This window comes from Giraffa tippelskirchi, chromosome 3 (genome assembly GCF_054371585.1).
Source record: "Giraffa tippelskirchi isolate mGirTip1 chromosome 3, T2T-mGirTip1v1.2.pri, whole genome shotgun sequence".
Lineage (NCBI taxonomy): Eukaryota > Metazoa > Chordata > Mammalia > Artiodactyla > Giraffidae > Giraffa > Giraffa tippelskirchi.
In genome coordinates, this window is record NC_137277.1 from 51,602,285 (window position 1) to 51,630,138 (window position 27,854).

Here is a 27,854-nt window from a genome sequence, read left to right on the forward strand (position 1 = left end):
AAACCATATCATCAAATTATCCTCCAGAAAATGTTTATGAACATTTTTATTACCCTTTTTCCACATCTTTATCAACATTATCTCTTTTTATTTTTGCCTATTTTAAAGGCAAAAATAGAATCTTCTTTCAGGTACTATCTACTAATGCCCTTTGCCGTTCTATTATTGAAAGAAAAAATTTGTATTAACATATATACATTAATCAAAAAATAAGATGTTTGATAAAACACAGTCCTGGCAAAGGCATCATATGCTATTAAAAGGTGTATAAAATTAGAAGTATAAACTTCTACTTCTATTAGAAGTACACAGGAAATTTAACTACCAAATAAAATTTCACCATTAACGTAATTATATATATAGTGCACTGTTTAATAGTTCCCACCAAATTGGAAATAAACTAAATATCTACTAACAGGGGATATGTTAAATAAATTTTGGCAAATTCGTATAATGGTATGTGCTATGCTTAGTCACTCAGTCATGTCCAACTTTGCAACCGCATAGACTGTAGGCCACCAGGCTCCTCTGTCCATGGGGATTCTCCAAGCAAGAATACTGGAGTGGGTTGCCATGCTTGCCTCCAGGGGATCTTCCCAACCCAGGGATTGAACTCAAGTATGGTCCTTAAAAAATGAGGTTGATTTGCCTTTGTGCTGATTTTTAAGCTTTAAAAATAATCTACACACATACATTATACAAAACACATATTATAAACGTTTTAGAAGAATACACATAAAACTTTACAGTAGGTCCCTGAAAGGGATTGAAAGAACTGAAAAGAGAGATCTTCTCCTTTCATTTAATACCTTTCCATAATTTTGAGTCTCTAATCATGTATGTTAGTTTTCTTTTTCAATTGTCATTTGGTACTAGGTGGTGAAATAATGGGTCACTTTAATTTTCATTAATTTTATATATCAATAAAAAAATTAATGTGATTTTGAAATCTAATATTTATCTTTCCCAGTTTGCTATCCTTAACCACTAGGGAGATATATGTGCATCTGTGTGTGCATATTTTTATCTACAAACTATCAAAAATGAAAATGTTTAGAAAATATTCATAATCACATAGACAAAAATATCTAGACACTGCTAGAAATGGAGTAACTCATAAAAAGGTCATAACCTACAAAAGAATGCCTGCAAGTTCAAGGACAAGGCATGATCAGCTGAGGACTGCTAATTCAGCCATACCACTTATTGCTCCTCCAAGGTATTAAGAGTAAGAATTAGAAAGGGCTCACCTAACCGTGTTTACTTGCTTCAATTTTGTATTATTTTCACTTACTTTACCTAATCTCTATTATTCTTTTTAATCCTTCATGCCATGTCAACTTCCCTATACCATATGCCACCGTTTGTTTTTGTTTCTAGTGCAGTGAAAACTGTAATGATTAAGAGAAAACTTGCTTTCTTTCTTGCTGATTAGTTGTCTGTCACTGGGCAAACTTCAGGGCCCATATTTCTCATGTGACCAGGCAACAAGAAGCCTTTTAAGAGTTCTCCGACCACTGACTGCCATTTCTAAAGTTCCTTCTAGCTCTAAAATTCTATGATTTTGAGTCTAGAGACAGTTGGAAATATGTCAAGTATCTTTCATACTGACTTTGATATCATAAGCTTAATAATGACATTCACCATTTCTTCATTCCAAGTACCTTTCATACTATTTTGAAAGTTTTTATTTGTATTGATAACACAGTGATCACTAAGGTGCCTTCAAGTCTATGGTTATGGACTGTTAAATCTCATCTTAACAAAAAACAGATATTCTTCTATCCCTAAAATAATTTTTTAGAATGATTTCTACAGCTAGTTAAGATGATTTTTTCTTAATTGAAACAAAATCTGACTTTTAGCAGATATGTGCATTGCTTTTCCAGTATAGAAGTATAAAAGAACCAGTGAACAAAAACACATGTGCCTTTGGATCAAGCCAAAAAATCAGAAAGTTTACACTTTAAGGGCACTTAGAATGACACTGCTGTGCAGGCTGATAGCAAAACCAGAAAAGCTCATCCATTTTAGCAGTGTAATACAACCCAGAGGGGAGTCTGTCAATTGAAGTGTTATCACACTCTTAACTCTTTTTCACTTAAACTGTCAGTTATCTATTTACCATTTCTCTTTGGTAATTCAGCCATAGTAAACATAGACACCTTTAGTGACTTTGTAATTGGCCCTCATTACAATACCAAATTACCCTTATGGCTTGGGAACAAGAAAAAGAATGTTCACGTATGCCTTATGAGCTAGCCATTCTGAGGCAGAATTAGGTCAAGACAAATGCAGATATCTTTAATTATTTATATCGTTAATATTCAAAAATAAAAGACTTGTTGACTTTAAAACAGAACCTGAAGGCCAGTGAAATGTTCTGAATATTCAAGTCTATTTGATTTTTATTTTTACAAGATTCAAACTTAGGAGAGTAAAGATAAATCAAAAAACATAACCAGCACTGCAGGATTCTAAAAGATTACATAAAATATTTGCTTTCAATGCATAATCACATGATAAGTTTCTGAATAACAAGTAGAAAAAGATAATGACAACGCCAGCAACTCTTCCTGCATAGACTAAAAACAAATTTCAAGCATTTGAGGAATTCAGTAGATCAGTTAGTCACATATGGAAGAAGTCTACTTAAGTATAAAATTTATGGGTTTTTATCATGAAGAGCCTTTTCTGTATTTTATTTTTTTTTTTAACATTCACCTTTTTAATATTTTTATCTCTTTGAAGAGATCTTTTTAAATATACAGTGAAAAGATTGCACAATTCCTCAGTTAAAAAGAATATATATGGAAACAAATATGATCATACAATTTTAATAATGGTTTTGATTCAGTTATTCTGTATTCTCTTCTTGATTCTAAAAAAGTCACTTAAGTTTTTCCATTGAAGCCCCTTAGTACTTATATTTCATATTATCAATCGGGTTTGAGTATCTATTGAGGCTTCTTTTGAATAATCCCAATAAAGGTTGAATAAATTTCACATAATAATAGGAAGCACTGAAAAAGAAAAACATTATACAAAATAATCTATTCACATTATATATTAGGAGATGATATACAGTTAAATGAAACTAGAGTGTAAGAGGCTAAAGCTCTTAAGACTTTTGTAGAGAACCAACTATGTTTGACAAAATACAGAGAGACAGAACTTTCAAAATATATTAAAATATCATTGGTCATTTCATATACTATCAATTTATGGTTCATCAAAAATTTCTGGGTATAATTCCAGACTTGTAACTTCAATTTTAGTGCAAACTAGTTATCTAACTGGTACACAGACAACTAAATTAATACTGGCAAAATATTATCAAAAAATCATGACTTTAGTGAGATTTCTTTATTTCCACCTAGCCAAAATTCATATTATTCTAAATTTCCCCAGAAAATTTCAAAGCCATAAATATCTTTAGTTAATAATTTACTGTAATTTTTAAAAGAAGTTTATACTAATCAGAATTATGAGACAGTGCAGTCATTACATTTCTCAATTAAAAAACATTTTCAAATTTTCCCAGAGAGGTCCTATGCAAATTACCTTACTCTGAAATTTTTAAATATGTAAAATGTATCAATTAGATCTAGTTAGGCTAAATCACTTAAATGTTTTTATCTCATTTGACCTCCATGTTTGACTATTTTTAAAAGAAGAAATTAAGACATGGAAATTAATTTTCAAGGAATTAAATAAATATCCCCACGTTTTAGGACAGAAACTCATTATTTTAAACTTGAATAAAAGATTTCCTTATGGTAAAATTATTTTTTTAAAAATATCAACACTAGCAATCAATCTGACTTAAGTTATCACTGTAAATGTACATATAAAATGAACATATTAAAAATGGAGTAATTTTTATCTTTTCAGCCTAATTTTTTTGCCTAAAATAAATGAACTTTACTCACATTTTTTCCATCCAGCATTTCCATGCACCTTTCATTTCTGTTGAAGTTACCTATTACTTCCGGATGGACACAAGTATGATCTCTGCTGGAAAGAATAGTCATCGGGACCCCTGAGTATGCTGTTCTCTGGAGCTCTCTAGTAATCTGAGCAATCTGCTTGTGTGTGCGTGTCCCAAAATATATTTTGGGTATCTTGGGCTTCCCCCCATGATCCTTCTTAGTGGTATTTGAAGAATCTTCACTGTTTCCTTGTTTAGCAGAACAACAGCACCTAGAACAGTTACCAGGGGGCTGTAACAAAGGAAAGAAAAGATAACTAATGTCTGGACTACCATAAAACTTTTATCGAACTCTTCACAGAATCAGAACTATAAGTAGTGAATCATAATTGCCAAATAAAGAGAAATTCCATAATGTCACATCATCGAAATTTGTCTTTAAGGAAAAAACTGCAAATTCAATTTCAAATTGGTTCTCTTTCACTCTTGAGTTATAAATGTTTCCATATTTGCGTTGTTTTCTAACATACTATTCCAACTCTCAAATTTCAAATGTTTTAAGTACATTTTAATTCTCCTCTTTCATAAATTATAAAACTAAGACAAAATGAAAGACAATTTTCATTTTTGCTTAGGCTTCAATTGAATTGTGATAGTCCAGTTTAGATTTAAGAGTGCTATTTTTCTTCACAGCACAATTCATTCAAATATCCTATAACAAACCAATGTTTTAAAAAGCATTTTAAACATAACTTACAAAAGAATAGAAATATCAAGCTGAATCTAAATCATCACTCAAAAACAATGAGAAAACTATTTTCTAGCAAAAGTATGAAAATGAATGCAAATTATTAATATTTAATAATGAAGACAGGTTGCTTGTGTGGAACAAGTATATCTGAAATTCAATTACCGGTCATGGAATATAAATCCATCAGTACAATTATCATTCAAGATAGCTTTTCCTAGACAATTTTACTCAATTCAGTTTTATAATTAAAAGTTATATAAATGGCTCCTTAAATATACCATATGGAACATCAGGAGTACAGTATAATATTTACCTGGCTTTTCTCTATTTCCAAACTCAAAATTTTTTTTAAAAAAAGCTTAATGCTATATATTAGAATACACCGGTTCTTAATAACTACTCTCTTCTCAACCTCAGTTACTATACAAATGAGACAATGCAGCCTCCTTTAAGAGAAAGATTAAGAATTGGTTAGTTTATAGGAATGGTCACTGATAGGGAAAAATACTAAATAGCACAGTAGCTTAAGAGAACTTGTACTAGAGAGTTTAAGTTTAGTAGAACAAACACTCCATTTAACTGAAGTTTTTTTTTAATTATAATCAGTAAGATTAGCCTTCATAAACAAATGCTAAGTCATAGCATGTTACACCACAATACTGGGGATCAAGCTGTCTTTTAGCCTCAACTCAGTGGAAAAGCAAGTTCGAATTACTCCCAGTCTCGCTCAACCTTGTCCACCATTAAATATTACAATACATGATAGAATGGATGTAAATGTGACCCTTCTGGAGCTGTCACTCACTGGGATAAAAGGTTCACTGATGTGCCAAATAAACAGTCAGTCAAAGCAGATAAAGTTACAGCCATGCTGGAATTGTTACATTCCCCTCTCAGGTTGCCAGTAACAGCAGATTTCATTACAGAGTGCTGCCACATTAAATAGCCAGTTCCAAATATCCTGCCTTCTATATTGAATAATTACTTATTCACTGAAAGGATAAAAAGAAGAGTTATGAATGGGGCTCTTGTCAACAGTGAGGCAGGAAACAGCTGACATGTGGTTTATGTTACATATGTTGCAATATCTAACAATTTCTGGTCACACAGAAAATGGAATGCAAATTATATCATGGTATTTCTGACTGAATTCCTTTTTGTCCTTTTCAATGATCAAATTAATTAACTTAGTAAAAGAATTAAGGTAACTCATGGCAGCAGAATTAGTTTATTTTCATATTTTCAATCTTTTTACTCAATTATATCTCTTCCCTATGATACAGTTAAATTCATTGTGAATATCAGAATGCTAGGGCCCAATGCACTATGATATTCTCTATGGATATATACAGGCCTAAAAGTAATTCAATAAAGTAGTCTTTTTCTCATGGCTTGGAAAATCTACTTTTAGATATGATACTTTTCAACATGAATTCCACTTAAAGCTTTAGGATCTACTCCTTTTATTTTCATTCTGCTATTTTTCTAAACAAAAAATTCAAATGTTATAGAAAAATACAAAATAAGTCAACCACCACATATAACTAGCAGGTCTTCCTACATATAAATATATCTTTCATATTTCTCCAATAAAAAAGAATTCTATTATACAGTCTTATAACTTGCTGCTTTGCATTCAAATGTTTTAATTTTAAAAGCACTATTTGCACTAATAATTTTTTAAAGGGATTTGCTTATCTTAAAATGCTATACTAACAGCATAACAAAAGCAAAAGATACAGGACTTGTTTTAGAAAGTTCTCACTAGAGTAGCTTTATTTATGTACCTTAAATGTGTTTTTCACTCCATAATTGAAAAAAAATTATAAAACACAACTAAATTTTATATTAAAAATGTTTTATGTTTGTTAAGTCTTCAAGTGTTCTGAATTATACAATTTATGAAATCAAGAGTAACTCCTCAAGATGATGGTTTTCAGTGAGTGACTGGGCAAGTAGAATGGAAGACAGAAACTAAGAAAGTTGATTCTTATTTATTTGCAGTATTAAAGAGGAATTACTTCTTCAGAAGTCATCTTCTATTGAAGTTCCTATTTGAAGGATTTGGTATAATCATAGTTGAGGATGGGATACACTGAACACAACAGTAGAACAGAGGCTTAAAAAAAAAAACAATTATTTAGGAACAAAAAAGAATTATTTGTACCAAAATCAGCAACTTTCAATTTTGTATGAAAACAGAGAAAGAATCCTGAAAACAGCAATGATAAGAACTCATAAAATCCTCTAGTTCAAAATTAGGCTAATATTTTCTGGCCTCTCTCTGAAACTTTGACCTAGGGACCTTAAAACAACAGGTGAACAAAATTAAGTATTTTTCACCAAGTAATTCTCCTGCTGACAAATGATCAAGTTTACCTCCCACAGGGATATTTTCCTTTTGTTTTTACTCTTTAAATTTAGATAGATTGTATCAGGAAACTGGAGAATAAATTAAAAAGTATTCTTTCTCATCTAATATATCTAAACATCAAGAAATATAAAACACACAGGCTCTCCAAACCTAATATCTCCAAGAACTGTAAGTAGCAACATCATATGGTAGAACTAATCTCTTTAAGAGATGGCTTCTTTTCCCATAGCTGGACATTGTCTAGAGTTCCTTTTCTTCAACAAAAGGCAAGAAAACTTAACCCAAATAACAGCCCCCAAAAAACCTACTATCATAAGAGATGTGGATGTGACAGTTGTATTAGTTCCACATGTAGGAGTCAACTGTTTAAAAATACATTTCAAATCTACAATAGCCAAAAACTGTTCTTAGAAGCAACCAGGGATTTTAGAAAATTATCTTTGTGTCCAACAATTTCTATTTACTCCCTCTCTTGTCAGGGAATAAATCTTTTTTATCTCAAGAGTCAGGAATCTCTTGTCAGACTATCTAGATATGCATTAATGTTTTTTGAAACGATAAAGAATGAATATAATATTTGATCTTGAAAGGGCAGCTTTTGAGTCCTTGCCACTATTCCTTTCACAAGGTTATAATCAGAAGTATAAGTAGATTAAGATAACTGTGTCAAACTCTAATGTTTCATAGCTCTCGCCAACCTTTCCCCTGAACAACAATGAAAATTACTATGTTAAAATTACTATATTTACTTGGAAAAATAAAAATTAGCATGGTGACTAAATATGCCTAAAAAAGGATAATAATAAAGGAGTAGTTAGAAATGACTGCATTGTCAGAAAAGTTATTTTGTGAATTCATAAATCAGGGGAGTATCTAAACAGAGTCTATGAACTGAATTCTAAAAGTAAGCATAAAAGGATGTTTAACATGAAAAATAAGCACATAAAGAAGTAGAGAGGGGAAAAAGACCAGAAAGAAGCTTATCTGCATGAAAATAAAGAGAAAACTAGGTCCATGAAACAGTAACATACTTTTCCATATGTGCATGCATTGTCTTTCAACCACACTGCAAATTCCTGAGGACAGAAACTATGTCTTACGTTACTTCATATACTCATTCATTGAGCATGGTATTTTGAATATAACTGTAACTTAATTTTTTTAATTGATGGATTGTGACTAATGTCCCTAAACCAAATACTGTACCCATGTACATTTTATCTGTAGATGTTTAATTGATGCCCAAATTTTACTTCTTCACATATCAAAAAGTTACCTCAAAATAAAAAGGTTAGCTTTTAAAAAAAAAAGTACAGGACAATTTGTTATTTTTCAAGAACAAAAAGAAAAATCATCTTGTTATGTTAATATTTGGGCCACTTTAGTTGTGAGTGGCAAACACATATCCTGATATATTCATTTAATAACTATCATTTATTAAGGCTGTCCCTGTGCTAAGCACTCTAGATGTACTATCTCATTCATTCATCTATCCATATATCCATTCATTCATTCAAGAAACATTAGAATTCCTGACATATTAAGCCAAATAGAAGACAATGAGAAAGATCATTTCATTCCACCGACAAAGAGACCTTCACTTTTTAATTGTTCTACAAGGTGTGTTGTAGATTATCAATACCAGTTTCACTTAGTACCCTAAGTGCATTATTTTCTGAATGCAACTACAAAATATTAAGGATAAGCTATAAAATTTACTTCATAAAAACCATTTTAACTTCCTATTAGTTTTAAGTCAAATATTTTCTAACAAGATGGACATTATGTTCCACAAGGGGGAAAAACAAAAATTCTTCAGTTGAGAGACTCTTTAGAGCAAGCATCACACTTTTTCTACAAAGGACCAGAGAGGAAATATTCTAGGTTGTATGGGTCATAAAATCTCTGTCCCTATATACAGAAAAATATCTTTATGACCTCGATATAGGGAAGGATTTCTTAAACAATACACCAAAAGCACAACTGACTGAAAACAATCTTGAGAAGATACATATGCTGTATATAAATAACCAACTGAGGATCAGTCTTCATAACACAGAAAGAATTCCAAGAAACCAATTTTTTAAAAACCCAATAGAAGAATAAGAATCCAAGAACAAGAAAATCACAGGAGAGAAAAGCAGAAAACCCAACAAACATCTGAAAAGATGTGCAACCTGATGCTCAACTTCATTAGAAAGAAAGAAAGTGAAGTTGCTCAGTCATGTCTGACTCTTTGCAACCCCATAGACTGTAGCCTACCAGGCGCCTCCGTCCATGGGATTTTCCAGGCAAGAATACTGGAGTGGGTTGCCATTTCCTTCTCCAGGAGATCTTCCCGATCCAGGGATTGAACCTGGGTCTCCTGCATTGTAGGCAGACGCTTTACTGTCTGAGATACCAGGGAAACTAATTAGGAAAATGCAATTAAAACCCTAATTGTATTTCATTTACATCCACCAGACTGGGTGTCAGAAAAGATATAAAGCAACTCTCTTAAACACTGCTGATCCAAGTATAAAGTGACACAATCATATTGAAGAACAAGTTGGTGATATAGTGATATCAAATATATACAGGCCCTTGGGCCCAGCATGGGCCTGCTAGTCATACATGCTAGTGTCAGACTTGCAGATTCAGAGAGATCCAATAGGGATATTCTTTGTAGTACTATTTTAATAGTGAGGAAAATAAGCTAAATGTGTCAACAAAAGAATGAGTAAATAAACTGTGGAGTTTGTCTATCAATGGAATACTGTAAATAATTTAAAAAAAATACAAACCAGAGTTCTATGTATCAGCATAAAGATCAAAAAAAGTGTTGAGCAGATTGTGACTTAAATAAAATTTTATTTTCTCCATAAACTTCCAAACAAACTGATGATAGAAATAAAACTATAAAAACGTTAGGTAAAAAATTAGGAATCCCCACTACAGTAGATAATCCTTGGAGCTAAGGAACACAGTACATAGCACACCTGGAAAATGCTAACATGTGCTTCAAAAGAAACCTAAAACAGCATATACACTGGTTGCTCCTCAGCAGCTTAGTACCTAACAGAACAACTATCATCTTAATCTCTTGTGACCAAAATTTTCAACTTAACTTATTAGGAAATAGACTCTTAATTTACATCTATCTATTGTTACAGAGGAGAGAGTTTGGGATCACCCTGAAACTACAAACACAATTTTGTATGCATTTTTAGAAAGTGAGTCCATAACTTATCATTATGTGCTCACAGAAGACTATGACTTATTTGGGTGAGGACTTTGTTCCAGAATTTATGTCTGATTTTACAAAGAAAATAAAATAGAAATAGCATTTTATTTACAATAAACTTGCTTAGTCACATTAATTCTGTAAAGGAATAAACAAGTTGATAGTCCAAAGAAGATAATTTTATAAAGATTCCTCTACTGCTTGTAAATTAATTTCTCTTTTAATGTTTGTTAATTATGCAATATTAACAAAATTCTATAACATTTAGTTCACTAATGTTTATTTCTAACTCCATTTTACAGATGAAAAAATAAAATCTGAAGTTCTTCAAGTGGCTACAAAATTCATGATAAATTTGTGAGAAGTTAGAATTCATAACCTTAAATCTTAAAGTTTTAATTAACAAGATCATCTTTAATCTACCATTTAACTTGACAAAAAAAAAAAGCAAATTACTGCCCATTTTTATTTCCAAACATCACATACATGAAGAACTAGTGGTAAAAACAAGTCAATGAATACTGAATTATACTTTGAGGAATATGAAAGAAGGTTTACTGTTAATCTTTATCAACCATTTGCTGTTGTCCACGCCATCTGAAGAGGTACTGAATGCCTGTTGTGCAAAATCTCACTAGGCACACACTCTAGTTAAGATAGCAAAAGTGACATAACTATACCGTTTCAACTATTCTTTTTTAAAAATTCAAACAGCAGTACTCTACTGCCACAGTTTCATGATTAAACTGCACAAGGCAGCTGTTTATCCACTCACAGCAACCAGCAGGTGAACCTGATTCAATATTTATCACAGGCTTTCACAGATCACTGCTAACCAAGCAAACGTTTTAATTAAGCTGGAACTTGCTTCAAAGAGCTCATTCAAGATGTCAATCAGCAGGTAAGGGATCAGATACAGTGTCAGGTGAGAGTGTGTAATACAAATCCACAACTTTCTTCATCCCATCGCTGTAAATTAGCCTGCTCTAAAGTTCAGATTCTGATTGTAACAGACTGCCAGTCTCCTGGAATGTGTAACTGAAGTCACTCAAATTCTATTGTGAAGGTTGTAAGCAATATGTTAAACTGCAATGGGCTAGCACATTAAGACAGATCCTTTTCACGGTTGTTTTTTGATACCGTAAGTGTCTGTTACCCTACTCTCCACTTACTGTTTACTTTCTTGCCTACTGTAAATGGGAATTCCTTAACACACTGCCTCAGTTTCTGAGTTTATAACCAATAACAGCCCAAAGTGGTATAATTTTTAATCTAAATTTATACTAGAACAATCATTTTTCTATAAGACTTCTCAGTTAAAGAACAAATATAAAGATGACCAATCTGCACAGAGCAACAGTCCTCCTGGAACAGTAGCACTTGATACAGATGTGACTACAGCAATGAGTCTCAGAGTATAGTGAGTAGTCACACTGACCAACTTCATGAGAAATACCTAGGGTATTTATTCATATAACAACAACAAAAAAAGGAAAAAAAGAAAAATCAAAGAAAGGAAATGGAGAAAAGGGAAAGTTCTTCCTTAGAGAAGAATGCTAGCTAAAAATTGTAAATAGAATGATAAAATCTTAAAAATCACTATTTTACAACTCCCATGTAATAGTTGATTCCTACAAGGTACATAAATGGATGCTAAAATCACTGGGTAAATGTTGTTGGGAAACAAGATACTCATATAGACTCCAAGTATCACCCCAAAGATTACTTCTTAATTACAAAAGAAAAATATGCCTTTATAATGGAGACCTGGTAGTCACCACTTTAACCAGGCGGTCAGTCTTGAACATCAGCAGTAGGGAGACAAACCAGCACCATGTGCCTCTTGATGTGCTACAGTAGGAAATATACTTATGTGCTCTTCTCGAATAAAACTACATGATTATGAAATCTAAACAATCAAGCCATGAATCAAAAAGAACCTAGGAATACAGAAACTATGGTAAAACAACGTATTATTTAGTTGGTGAAAATTAATCCAACTGCACCCTTATGATATTCACAGTTGTATATTTTACTTCAAAAATCCTCTGGGATTGTCTGACATTTTTATTTTCTCCTTTATCATACAGTGTTTTGGCATTTTTCCAACTTCTTTCAATTAATCTTTTAAAATGAGAAAACAAAGCCATCCTGTGATGTCATCTTCTACATACTGACCAAAATGCTATCAATAAAAGAGATTTTTGCTTCTTTCACCACTGTTAAAAATTAGTACACAAATTATCAGTACACAAGCCTCTAAAGCAGCACTAGTTGCCACAGAGCAACTAAGCCTGTGCACCACAACTAATGAGGCCATGAGCCGCAACTACCTAAACCCACACTCCCGAGATCCTGTGCTCTCCAACAGGAGAAGCCAGCCCAATGAGAAGCCAGTGTACTGCAACAAAGAGTAGCCCCCACTCGCTGCCTGCTCACAGCAAGGAAGACCCAGTGCAACCAAATAAATAAATAATTACTTAATTAATAAGGAAAAAAGATTTATAAATGGACAATACACAATATGAAAAGATGCTTAACATCACTAATCATTAGGAAATGCAAACCAAAACTACAAAGACATACCATTTCACATCCATTAGGATGGTTATAATTTAAAAAGAAAACAGAATACAGAATAGAAAATTACAAGTGCTTGGCAAGGATGTGAAGAAACTGGAACCTTCCTGAGAATTCCCTGGTGGTCCAGTGGTTAGGGCTCTGTGCTTCCACTGCAGGCAGCACAGGTTCAATCCCTGGTCGAGGATCTAAGATCCCACACACCTCAAGGCACAGCTAGGGGAAAAAAAAAAACGGAACCTTCCTACATGTAGTCACTGTGGAAAATAGGATGGAAATTCCTCAAAAAATTAAACAGAATTACCATGTGATCCAGTAATCCCACCTCTGGGTATATCCATAAGAAGTGAAAGCAGAGATGAACACAAAGATATTTGAACACCAGCATTCATACAGCAGCATTATTCACAATAGCCAAAAGAGGAAAACAACTCAAATGACCACTGAAGTATGAATGGATAAACAAAATGTGGTATACAGGCATTGAACCGAATATTACTTAATCATAAAAGGGAATTCTGACACATGCTACAACATGGCTGAACTCTGAAGACATTTTGCTACATGAAATAACTCAGATACAAAAGGACACACATTGTACAATTCTACTTATATGAGGTTCCAGAGTAGTTAAATTCACAGACAGAAAGGAGAATGGTAGTTATCAAGGGGCTGAGGCAAGGGAGAACAGGAGTTATTGTTTAGTAAGTACCGAGTTTCAGTTGGGAACATAGAAGAATTCACAACAATGTGAATAGACTTAATGCCACTGAACTGAACACAAAAAATGGTTAAAATGCCAAATTTTGTTATGTACACTGTATCACACTTTTTGAAAAATTAACAGAAAAATCTGTTACCAGCAGGGCCCCACTACAAATGTTAAACAAAGCCATTTAAGCTAAAAGAAAAATTATACAAGATAGAAACCTGAATCCACATAAAGGGATGACGGGAACTAGAAAAAGGAAATAAGAGGATGAAGGAAGAAATAATTTTCCTGATTTGTAAATTTATTTAAAAAATGGAGGTAGACTTCTGGTTTCCATTTTTGATATAAATAGCTTGGAAGTCGCCACTCCATCCTGACAAGTAAAAAGCCGAAAAAACTGAAAAATCAATAATTTTTCCTGGATTTGTAAGAGAGGGGAGGACAAACCATTGCCTTTAAGATTGGGAAACAGAGAGGTGAATACAGGAAGTAACAGCTTACTGGAGCAGCAATACCAGTGAAAACTAGTGCAGGAACAAGCCCTGGGCTAACAAAGCCTGAACTGTAAATGATGAACTGCTACAGGCTCAATACGCATGACTCTTTTAGTTAAAAATTTAGGGGTACTTAGTCATGGAGGATTAGCAAAAGAGTCCAAAATGCAGTACTTGGATGTAATCTCAAAAACGACAGAATGATCTCTGTTTGTTTCCAAGGAAAACCATTCAATATCACAGTAATCCAAGCCTATGCCCCAACAAGTAACACTGAAGAAGCTGAAGTTGAACGGTTCTATGAAGACCTACAAGACCTTTTAGAACTAACACCCAAAATGATGTCCTTCTCATTATAGGGGACTAGAATGCAAAAGTGGGAAGTCAAGAAATACCTGGACTAACAGGCAAACTTGGCCTTGGAGTACAGAATGAAGCAGGGCAAAGGCTAATAGTTTTGCCAAGAGAACGCACTGCTCATAGCACACACCCTCTTCCAACAACAGAAGAGAAGACTCTACACATGGACATCACCAGATGGTCAACACCGAAATCAGACTGATTATATTCTTTGCAGCCAAAGATGGAGAAGCTCTATACAGTCAGCAAAAACAAGACTGGGAGCGGATTGTTGCTCAGATCATGAACTCTTTATTGCCAAATTCAGACTTAAATTGAAGAAAGTAGGGAAAACCACTAGACCATTCAGGTACGACCTAAATCAAATCCCTTATGATTATGCAGTGGAAGAGACAAATAGATTTAAGGGACTAGATCTGAAAGACAGAGTGCCTGATGAACTACAGACAGAGGTTCGTGACATTGTACACAAGACAGGGATCAAGACCATCCCCATGGAAAAGAAATGCAAAAAAGCAACATGGCTGTCTGAGGAGGCCTTACAAATAGCTGGGAAAAGAAGAGAGGTGAAAAGCAAAGGAGAAAAGGAAAGATATTCCCATGTGAATGCAGAGTTCCAAAGAATAGCAAGGAGAGGTAAGAAAGTCTTCCTCAGCGATCAATGCAAAAAAATAGAGGAAAACAACAGAATGGGAAAGGCTAGAGATCTCTTCAAGAAAATTAGAGACACCAAAGGATATTTCATGCAAATATGGGCTCAATAACAGACAGAAATGGTATGGACCTAACAGAAGCAGAAGATATTAAGAAGAGGTGGCAAAAATACACAGAAGAACTACACAAAAAAGTTCTAAATGACCCAGATAATCACGATGGTGTGATCACTCACCTAGAGCCAGACATCCTGGAATGTGAAGTCAAGTGGGCCTTAGAAAGCACCACTACGAACAAAACTAGTGGAGGTGATGGAATTCCAGTTGAGCTACTTCAAATCCTGAAAGATGATGCTGTGAAAGTGCTGCACTCAATATGCCAGCAAATCTGGAAAACTCAGCAGGGGCCACAGGACTGGAAAAGGTCAGTTTTCATCCCAATCCCAAAGAAAGGCAATGCCAAAGAATGCTCAAACTACCGCACAATTGCACTCATCCCACATGCTAGTAAAGTAATGCTCAAAATTCTTCAAGCCAGGCTTTAGCAATACGTGAACCGTGAACTTCCAGATGTTCAAGCTGGTTTTAGAAAAGGCAGAGGAACCAGAGATCAAATTGCCAACACCCACTGGATCACTGAAAAAGGCAAGAGAGTTCCAGAAAAACATCTATTTCTGCTTTATTGACTATGCCAAAGCCTTTGACTATGTGGATCACAATAAACTGGAAAATTCTGAAAGAGATGAGAATACCAGATCACCTGATCTGTCTCTTGAGAAACCTGTATCAAGTCAGGAAGCAATAGTTAGAACTGGACATGGAACAACAGACTGGTTCCAAATAGGAAAAGGAGTACATCAAGGCTGTATATTGTCACCTTGCTTATTTAACTTCTATGCAGAGAACATCATGAGAAACGCTGGGCTGGAAGCACAAGCTGGAATCAAGATTGTCAGGAGAAATATCAATAACCTCAGATATGCAGATGACAGCACCCTTATGGCAGAAAGTGAAGAGGAACTAAAACCCCTCTTGATGAAAGTGAAAGAGGAGAGTGAAAAAGTTGACTTAAAGCTCAACATTCAGAAAACTAAGATCATGGCATCTGGTCCCATCACTTCATGGGAAATAGATGGGGAAACAGTGGAAACAGTGTCAGACTTTATTTTGGGGGCTCCAAAATCACTGCAGATGGTGACTGCAGCCATGAAATTAAAAGATGCTTACTCCTTGGAAGGAAAGTTATGACCAACCTAGACAGCATATTAAAAAGCAGAGACATTACTTTGCCAACAAAGGTCCGTCTAGTCAAGGCTATGGTTTTTCCAGTGTTCATATATGGATATGAGAGCTGGACTATAAAGAAAGCTGAGTGCAAAAGAATTGATGCTTTTGAACTATGGTGTTGGAGAAGACTCTTGAGAGTCCCTTGGACTGCAAGGAGATGCAACCAGTCCTTCCTAAAGGAAATCAGTCCTGGGTGTTCATTGGAAGGACTGATGTTGAAGCTGAAACTCTAATACTTTGGCCACCTGATGCAAAGAGCTAACTCATTTGAAAGGCCCTCATGCTGGGAAAGATTGAGGACAGGAGGAGAAGGGGACAACAGAGGATGAGATGGTTGGATGGCATCACTAACTCGATGGACATGAGTTTGGGTAAACACTGGAAGTTGGTGATGGACAGGGAGGCCTGGCGTGTTGTGGTTCATGGGGTCGCAAAGAGTTGGACACGACTGAGCCACTGAACTGAACTGAACCACGTCCTCACAGTAATACTGACTGTTAATTTTATCCTCCAAGAGAAAGTCCAAGTCAGGAACTTTGCACTAGGTGGAAACTATTTTATAAAAATAGTGGGGGTGGATTGCCTTCCCTGGTGGTCCAGGGATTAAGACTCTGAACTTCCAATGCAGGGGATGTGAGTTTGTTCCCTAGTCAGGGAAACATGAATCCCACATGCCATGGGGGCGTGGTCAAAAAAAAAAAATTCCTGGGGGCTAAAAATCACAAAACTGTCTTAGAAGAAAACATAGCAGAAATCTTCATGACATCATATTTGGCCATTGTTAACTGGATACAAAAAGCATAAGCAACAAAAGAAAAAAAGATCGATAAATTGGATTTCATTAATATTTAAAGACTCTTGTGCATCAAAGAACACTATCAAGAGAGTGAAAAGACAACACACAGAATAGGAAAAACTATTTGTAAAGTATATATCTGAAACAGAATTAATATGCAGAATAACTCTTACAACTCAACAAACAACAAAATCCTCATTCAAAAATGGACGAAGGACATGAGTTTGGGTAAACTCCGGGAGTTGGTGATGGACAGGAAGGCCTGGCGTGTTGCTACTCATGGGGTCGCAAAGAGTCAGACACGACTGAGTGACTGAACTGAACCGAACTGAGTCATGGAGGGGTCCCAAATATTGTGAGAGTTATGTCTAGCAGCCAGATCAGGTTCCCTCAACACACATGGGAGAAAACCACCCCTGTACTCCCAGTAATGGGAGGGGGAAGGGAACCATTTTGAAATATACCAGAGCACTCTGGTTTTCTTAACAAAGTCTGCCCTCAGGGGAAACTACTTCACCAGAGCCTAATCATTTGGAGTATTATTAGAGCCTAAACTACCTGGAGGAAGTGAAATACCCAACTCTAGCAGTTCTAGCCTTCTAAATGGGAGAAGGGAAAAAACTCCAATTCACTCAAGCCATCCTGTCCCAACTAAAGGGGTGAAAAAACTGAGACACTTCTGTGAAGTTCGGTCCAGAGGCACAGGCTCACTATCACTAAAAGACTTAAGACCCAATCACAGGGTTATAGAACACTTGCCTTCCCCTGACCCCTCACCACCAAATTACTGAAGATCTGTTTATAGCAGCTTCTTTTACCCAGCTAACACATCATATCTAGCTAACAAGGAAAAAAATTACAAGGCATACCAAAAGGCAGAAGACACAATCTGAAGAGACTGAGCAAGCATCAGAGCCAGACACATCAGGGATATTGGAATTATCATATTAGGGATTTAAAACACCTATGATTAATATGCTGAAGGCTCTATGGGATAAAGCATATAGCATGTAAGAATAGACAACAATGTAAGCTGAGATGGAAATCCTAAGGAAGAGTTCTTTTTTAATGGTAGAAATAAAACACTGTAGCAGACACAAAAAAAGCCGTTGATGGGCTTCTTATTAGACTGGACATAGCTGACAAAGGACTCTCTGAGCTAGTGGATATATCAACAGAATGTTTGAAAACCAAAAATCTAAGACAACAAGGACAGAAAAACAGAAGAGAATATGCAAGGATTGTGGGACAACTATAACAGGTTAGCATATGCATAAAGGGAATACTAGAAGGGGCAAAAAAAGGAACAGAAGAAATATTTAATATAATAATGACCAAGATTTTCCCCTACCTGATGTCTGACACAAAACCACAGATGCAGAAAGTTCAGGCAACACCAAACAGGATTAAATGTCAAAAAAAAAAGCTACATGTAAGCATATCATCTTTAAACCACAGAAAATTGAAGATTAAAAAAAAAATTCTGAAGGAAAGAATTTAGAGAAGTAAAACACCTTACCAACAGAGGAACAAAGATAATAATTATATCCAATTTCTCCTTAGAAACCATGCAGCAAGAAGAGAGTGGAATGAAATATGTAAAATGTTAACAGAAAAAAACACCCATCTAAAGTTCTGTACCCTGAGAAATTATTCTTCAAAAGTGAAGGAGAAATAAAGACCTTCTCAGACAAAGAAAAACTGAAGGAATTTGCTGCCAGTAGACTTGCCTTTCAAAAAATGTTAAAAAAAGTTCTTTAGAGACAAGAAAAAATTTTTATATAAAGCAAGAGCCTGGAAAAATTAATAGTGAATATGAATTTTAAACTTTCATTTTTCTTATCTGACCTAACATAGAATAGTTTGGTCAATAATGATAAGAAGAAAATAATAATATTTAATTTAATAATTAATTTAATTTAATAATAAATAATAGTAACATTTGAACCTTAACACAGGTTTGAACTGCACAGTTCCACTTACACAAATTTGTTTCAATCAATATATTGGAATTTTAAGATTTGCAAAAATTTGAAAATACTCAGATGAACCACAGAGCCTAGAAATACAAATAAATAAATGGCATGTCATAAATGCATAAAATACATGTAGATGCTAGTCTATCCTTACATAGGCATAAGGTGAGAGACATTTAATATAAAATTAATAATATGTTAGCTTTCTATTTTATAACTTTCAAAGAATTACATTACCATATAGTATTCCTCTCTGTTTCATAATTGGAGAAACTGCACATCAGCATATCATCACAGGTTAAGTGGTTTTTTTTAAAAAAAAAAAAGTAAAAATGTTTTTCTAATACCAAATTATGAACATGACTTTAATACTTTATGCCTTAAAAACTGAATGATGATTGATTCATTACTGTATAGGTCAGGCTACTGTGAAGCAACTATATCAATTACACTAAATTACCATAAAGAAATCATATCATAAAGCCTTTTCAATATCAATGTATAAATTTTTATACCTCTAAACAAATACAAATTCTTTTTTCACATTATCTTTTCATTTTATCTAGTGTTAGAAATACAGATAACATCTACAGTGCTTTGTATCATTTAAGACAATATTGTTGTAGGTAATGACTTACATTGATGCTTCATCTTATAGATGATGCAAACTTACAGTAGTGGTACAGTACTATAAATATACTTTCTCTTTATGATTTTCTTAACAACATTTTCCTCTCTCTACTGTAAGTATACAAATAACATACAAAGCATATGTTAATTGACTTTATGTTATCTATTGGTAAAGCTTCTGGTCAATAGCAGCCTACTGGTAGTTAAATTTATTGCTGTTGTTCTTTAGTTACTCAGTCGTGTCTGACTCTTTATGACCCCACGGATTGTAGCTCTTCTGTCCAGGGCCAGGCTCCTCTGTCCATGGGGATTTCCAGGCAAGAACACTGGAGTAGGTTGCCATTTCCTGCTCCAAGGGATCTTCCCGACCCAGGGATCAAACTCTTGTCTCCTGCATTGCAGGCGGATTCTTTACCACTGAGCCACCTGGGAAGTCAAATATTATACACAGATTTTTGACTGCTGGGGGGTTGGTGCCCCTAACCCCTGCATTGTTCAAGAGTCAATTTATATGCTTATATAGGCATGAAATAAATGATAGCAATGATACAAGGGATGGACTGACAAAGTAGCATTATACTGTATATAGGGTACTCATACTACCCATGAAATGGTATAGTGTTACAGGAAAGTACACTTGGATTTGCCATAAATACATACTGCAAAATCGAGGGCAACCAGTAAAAAAGGGGAAGAGAGGAAGGAAAGAGGAAGGAAGGAATATGATGGCTATGCTAGAAAAGAGAGAAAATGGAATCAAATAAAATGCTTATTTAGTACCTGTGCCAATGCTTAGGACCTGAGACCACCTGGGCCAGGCCCTGGGCCACTGCCTGAGCAGAGCCCATGCATGTGTCCTGCTCAGGCACCCTAAGGCTGCATAAGTTTTGCAGGTCACATTAAACTCAGGACCTCTGCAAAGAGGACCCACTGGGGGTTTTTAGTCCCAAGATGGTAGCCTCCAGCCCGACACAAGTTCTGGATCTGTACCCAGCAATGCTGAAGAAGAGCAAGCACTTCAGCACCTATAACTACAGAACTTACACCATCAGGAGGATATGAGTTACCTTCAGAGAAAATAAGAATGTACAGGATCCTATAAAAATTCAAGCCCTAATGAACAAAGCCAAAAGAGACATTAGAATAAGCCTGTCAACAGGTCGAATTGGCCAACTGTATTCAACTGGCAATGTTGTCACTGAGAATCAAGAGAAGTCCAGGATCTAGGAAGCCAGAACCAGCCAGCACTGGCAGCCAAGGACCACCTTCAGCATCCATTCTGCTTGGCAAGGGGGCTCCCAGCAGACCATGAGTAGCCTCTGCATCAGCTTTAAATAGGCTCTTGTTCTGTTTGCCCTATAGGAACTGATATACTGAGTGAGGTTTCCATTCTTCTGCAGTCTCAGTGACAAAGGATGGCTGTCTCTCTTTGATTCGAGTGTTAGAATGAAGAGCTAGGGCTCCTCAAAAGAATGCTGTGTATTATTGTGTCTCCCTCGCCCCACCCCTCCTTTGTAGCTCCTCAGCACTTATAATCGAGCATTTCCAGATTTTGTTTCTTGATCCTTGACAATCAACAGAATGGTCTCTCTAATCCTTCTAAAATGACTAAATAATAAAACAAAAATAAATAAACAAAATGTTTATTTAAAACCACAAAAGGCATAAAGAATGGGAAACAGAAAGAGGAACACAGAACAAGAGCAACAAATAGAAAATAGTAATATATATGGTAAATATTAATCCAACCTTGTCAATAACACTTTGAACATCAATGGTCTAAGTACATCAATTAAAAGACAGATATTGTCAGAGAGGATCATAAAACAAGACCCAAATATTTGATGTCTATAAAAAATCTACTTTAGATATAAAGATACTTACAGATTAAAAATAAATGGATGGAGGAAAATATACCATGCTAACACTAATCAAAAAGAAGCAGAAGTAGCTGTATTAATTTCAGATACAGAAGACCTCAAAGAAAGGAAAATTATCAGATTTTTTAAAGGTCATTACATAATGATAAAGGAACCAATTCTCCAAGGGGAAAAAAAAAACAGTCCTTAACATGTATGTGCCTAACATACATGTTAAGTATGTCCCATATAGTGTCAAACTATATGGGACAAAAACTAATAGGAATGCAAAAGAAATAGCTAAATCCACTATAATATTTGAAGTCACTATCAGAAATGGAAAGACCTAGCTGATAGTTTAGTTGGTAAACAATCTGCCTGCAATGCAGGAGACCCCAGTTCGATTCCTGGCTCAGGAAGATCCGCTGGAGAAGGGATAGGCTACCCACTCCAGTATTCTTGGGCTTCCCTTGTGGCTCAGCTGGTAAAGAATCCACCTGCAATGTGGGAGACCTGGGTTCAATCCCTGGGTTGGGAAGATCTCCTGGAGAAGGGAAAGGCTTACCCACTCCACTATTCTGGCCTGGAGAATTCCATGGATTGTATAGTCCATGGGGTCACAAAGAGTTGGACACAACTGAGTGACTTTAAAAAACCAAGCAGAAAATCAATAAGGACATAGTTGAATTCAACAATAACACCAATCAACTGGATAGAACTGACATCTATAGACTTTCATTCAACAGTGGAAGAATATACATTTTTGCCAACTTCACATGGAACATTAACCAAGAAGACCACATTCTGGGGACAAAATGTACTTTAAAAAGTTTAAAAAAATAGAATACAATGTCTGCTCCCACAATGAATTAAACTAGAAATCGATATCACAAAGAACTAGAAAACCCCAAAATAAGTGAGGATTAAACAACATACAACTATATAACACATGGATCAAAGAAAAAGAGTCAAGAAAAATTTAAAAATAGTTTCAGCTAAATGAAAATAAAAACATACCCTATGAAAATACACGGTAGGCACTCAAAGCAGTGCTGTGACGGAAATTGAAAGCATATATTAGAAAAGAAGAAAGATCTAAAGTCAGTAACCTAACTTTCTACCTTGGGAAACTAAAAAAAGAAGAACAAACTAAATCCAAATTAAGCAGAAGAAAAGAAAAATGGAGCAGAAATCAATGTAATTGAAACAAGAAAACCAACGGAGAAAAATCACTGATACCAAAACCTGCTTTTCTGAAAAAAAAATCAATGAAATCAATAAGTCTCTAGCCAGTAAGTCTCAGGAAAAAAGAGAGAAGACAAAAATTACTAATATTAGGACTTCCCTGGTGGTCCACTGGCTAAGACTCCAAACTCCCACTGCAGGAGTCCTGGGTTTGATCCTTGGTCAGAGAACTAGATCCCACATGTCACAACTAAGAATCGGCATGCTACAACTAAAAAAGCCCTCAAGCCGCAACTACAGCACTCACAAGCTGCAAAGAAGATTGAAGATCCTGCATGCCACAGCTAAGACCTGGCGTGACCAAATAAATATTTTTTAAAACTATTAGTATCAGAAGTGAAGGAGGGATATCACTACAGAGCCACGGACACTAAGGATAATAAAAAACTACGATGAAGAGCTTTATGTGCACAAACTTGATAACCTAATGAAACAGATCAATTCCTTGAAAGACACAATTTGCCAAATCTGACACAAGAAGAAATGAACAATATGAATAGGCCTAGATATACTAATGAATTAAATCAATAATTAGTAATCTTCCAAAAAGAAAGCACCAGACCTAGACACATTCACCAGTGAATTCTACCAAATATTTAAGGAAGAAATTTTACCAATTCTCTACAATCTCTTTCAGAGTATAGATGCATAAATGCTGCCAACTCATTCTATTAGGCCAGTATTTGCCCAAATACCAAAGTCAGGCAAAGACATTAAAAGAAAGCTACACACCAATATCTAGCATGAACATGAATGCAAAAATCCTCATTAAATAATATCAAGATAATATTATCAAACTGAATCCAACAATATCCAAAAAAATTATAAACCATGACCAAGTGTGATTTACCCCAGCTATGTAGGTTGGTTCAACATTTGAAAATCAATCAGTGTAACCCATCACACACTGGTAGGCTAAAAAAGAAATATCACATAAGATTATATCAATGTGTGTGTGTGTTATTTGCTTAGTCATGTCCAACTCCTTGTGACCCCATAGACTGTAGCCTGCCAGGCTCCTCTGTCTATGGAATTCTCCAGGCAAGAATACTGGAGTGGGTTGCCATTTCCTTCTTCAGGGGATCTTCCTGATCCAGGGATTGAACCCAAGTCTCCTGCATTGCAGGCACTATCTGAGCTATAGGGAAATCTTAGATGCAGAAAAAGCATTTGACAAAATCCACACATACGTGATAAAAACTCTCAGTAAACTAGAAATAGTGGGGCACTTCCTCAACTTGATAAAGACTATCTACAAAAAATTTACAGCTAACATTATATTTAATGATGAGAAAGTTGAAGATTTCTAAGATCAGATACAAGCCAATGCTACTCCCTCTCACCATTCCTTTTCAACTTTATGTCCTTGCTAATGTTATAAGACAAGAAAAATAAATATATGGTATTCAAATTGAGAGGGAAGATATAAAACTGTCTGTTTGCTGAGTATCTGTGTAGAAAATCTGGAAGAATCAACAAAAAACCTCTTGGAACTAGTAAGTGATTATAGCAAGGTTCCAAGATACAAAGTTCACTTATAAAAGTCAATCACTTTCTGGACTTTCCTGGTGGTCCAGTGGTTAAGAATCCATCTGTCAGTGTAGGCCACATGGGTTCAATCCCTTATCTGGGAAGATTCTACCTACCACAGGACAATTAATCCCCTGCGCCATTACAACTGAGCCAGCACTTACGAGCTCATGAGCCACAACTACCGAGCCTGTTTGCTACAACTACTGAAACGCACACTCCCTAGAGCCTGTGCTCCACAACAAGAGAAGCCACCACAATAAGAAGTCTGTGCACCAAAACTAGAGAGTAGCCCCCGCTCGCTGCAGCTAGAGAAGACCCAGTGCAGACGTAAATAATAATAATAAAAAAGTCAATTGCTTTCTTATAAACCAACAACGAAAAACTGGATTATTTGGAATTAAAAACACCATACCAATTACATTAGTACCCCCAAAATGAAATTCTTGGGTATAAATCTGATAAAATATGTACAAGACTACAAAGTTCTGATGAACAAAATCAAAGAACAAGACAAAAAGGTATAAATAAGCATATGAAAAGATGTTCAACATCATCTGTCATTAGACTAATGCACATTAAAACAACAATGAGATAATACCACACACTTATGAGAAAGGCTATAATCAGGAACAATGATCAGCATCAAATGCTGACAAGGATATGGAGATGTGGAACAAAAGGAATTCATTCATTGTTGGTGAAATGCAAAGTGGTACAGCCACTCTGAAAGAAAGCTTGGCAGTCTCTTACAAAACTAAACCTACTCTTATGCTATGATCAAGCAGTCATGCTTCTTAGTATTTGTCCAAAGGAGGTAAAAACAAATATCCACTAACACAAATGTTGAGAGATTTATTCATAGCTGCCAGAACTTGGAAGCAATCAAGATGTCCTTCAAGAGGTAAACGGATAAATACACAATGGTACATTCCAACAATGCAACAGTACTTAGAACTAAAAAGAAATAAGCTATCAAGCCATGAAAAGACAAGGAGGAATCTTTAATATTACTAAGTGAAAGAAGTTCATCTGAAGGGCCACATACTGTATGATTCCAACTATATTTACTATTCTGGAAAAGGCAAAACTATGGAGAGAGTAAAAGATTAGTGATTGAAAGGGGTTGGCAGGAGGAGAGGGGAGGTATGAATAGACACAACACAGAGGGTTTTTAGGGCAGTGAAAATACTCTGTATGATATCACAGACACATGTTATGACACATTTCTCCAAACCCTTAAATGTACAGCACCCGTAGCTAGCACATGGAAATGTAAACTATAGACTTTGGGCGATTATGACCTGTCAATGTAGGTTCATCAACTGTAAGAAACCTACCATCCTGAGGACTTCCCTGGTGGTTCAGTGGTTAACCATCCACCTTCCAATGCAGGGTTCCAGTCCCTGGTCAGGGAACTAAGATCCAACATGCTGCAGGGCAACTAAAGTTTGCACACATCAACTATTGAGCCTGCATGGTCTGGAGCCTGAGTGCCCCAACTAGAGAGAGGCCCACATGCTGTAGTGAAGATCCTGCATTCCACAACTAAAAGCTGATGCAGCTAAATAAATAAATAATTTTTTTAAAAAAGAAATGTATCATTCTGGTGGGGGATGTTGATAATGGGATGAGTTGGGTAGGGCATATCTGTACCTTCCCTTCAATTCTCCAGTGATCCTTAAACTGTTGTATAAAAATAAAGTCTCAATAAAAAATTCATAGTCAAAAAAATAACTGATGATTTAAAGGAAAAATAATAATAAAATACTCTATGGTTCATAATACATACAGAAATAAAGTATATAACAAAAATGACATATGAGAAGGTAGAAATAAAAGCATAATGGGAGAAAGTGGAATTTAAAGTATAGTGGGAGAAGGTTTGTTGTTTTTTTTTTAGGTAAGAAGTGGATTTATTCAGATTTAGAGAGAAGCACACTCCACCGAGTGTGGGCCATTGCAAAGGGTGAGTGTGGCTGGGAGAAGGTTTTATACACTGTAGGTTAAGTGTTGCCAATGCAAGAGATGTGCATTCGATCCCTGGGTCAGGTCGATTCCCTGGAAGAGGAAATGGCAACCAACCATCGTATTCTTGCTGAGAAAGTCTCATGAACAGAGGAGCCTGGCAGGCTACAATTCGTGAGGTCAGAAGAGTTGGACACAGCTGAGCACGCATGCATTCACAAAATGCATGTGAAGTAAAATATTTGAAAATATAGTGATAAATTTAAGATGCAAATTATAAATCTCACGGAAACTCCAAAACAAATAAACAAAGAGTTATAGTAAGAAGAACATGGTGGAGAAAAGATGGAATCCTAAATCACAGTCAATTAATCCAAAAGAAGGCCAAAAGAATTATAAAAGGAAATAAAGAACAATGGAGACAAATAGAAAATATATAGCAACCATATTGATTATTATATTAAATGTACAAGGTGTAAACACTCCAATTAAAAGGCAGGGTTTGTCAGAGTGGATAAAAACAGAAGATTCAATGATGTACAAGAAACCCATTTTAAATGTAAAAACAGATAAGTTAAAAGGATGAAAAAAGATACACTACTCAAACACTAATTCTAAGAAAGTCAGAGTAACTATATTAATTACGCAAAGTAAATTTCAGAACAAAGACATTTCTTAGTGACAGACAGGTTGATGCACCCAGAAGATAAAATCTTAAATGTATATACAACTTCTAATATCAGAGTTTAAATTCCAGGAAGCAAGATAGATAAATGTGACAGAAATAAATCCACAATTATAGGACCTTTAGCCCTCTTTTCTGCTTTATAAGTAGATCTAAAAAAAATATGATATAGAAGACATGAACAACACAATCAGACAACTTGAGCTAATTGACATTTATAGACTAACTCACCAAATAACAGAGTAGTAGTCTATAAATGAATACATATTCTTTCTAAAAATTCAGAGCTTTCACAGATTATTAAATTTTAAAGAACTGGAATCATACAAAATATGCTCTCTAACCACACAAATCACAAATCAGTAAGAGAAAAATACCTGGGGAAAAACCTATTTAGTGTTTATTTACTGTAAATAAATCTTGGGTCAAAAAAGAAATCAATAGGAAAATGAGAGGAAAAGTAACATAATATCAAAATCTGTGTGATGCACACAAAGCAGAGGGAAATGTATACTTTCCAATGGTTGTCTTGGGGGAAAAAGGTTCAAAATCAATTATCTAAGCTTCAATCCTAAGAAGTTAGAAAGAGAATAAATCAATCTTAAAAAAAGCAAAATGAAGGAAATCAAGACAAAAGCAGAAATCAGTGAAACAGAAAATGGGAAAACATTAAAGAAAAATCAACAAAAACAAAATTTTTAAACTATAATAAAAATGTATAAATCTCTATCCAGATGGATCAAAAAATAAAGAGAAAAAAATACAAATTCTAGTATTAGAAATGAAGAGGGAATATCACT

General features: G+C 35.0%; 1 protein-coding gene and 1 pseudogene across 1 annotated transcript in view; one reads left to right on the plus strand and one right to left on the minus strand.

The window, feature by feature from the left end:
* BRIP1 (BRCA1 interacting DNA helicase 1) overlaps positions 1 to 27,854 on the minus strand; it is a 199,797-nt gene that overhangs the window by 143,249 nt on the left and 28,694 nt on the right. The window contains 1 exon segment of the mRNA XM_081585017.1: positions 3,933 to 4,223. Within this exon segment, the coding sequence (XP_081441143.1) occupies positions 3,933 to 4,223 (291 nt within the window).
* Positions 20,719 to 20,994, plus strand: LOC145542422 (LYR motif-containing protein 4 pseudogene; annotated as a pseudogene).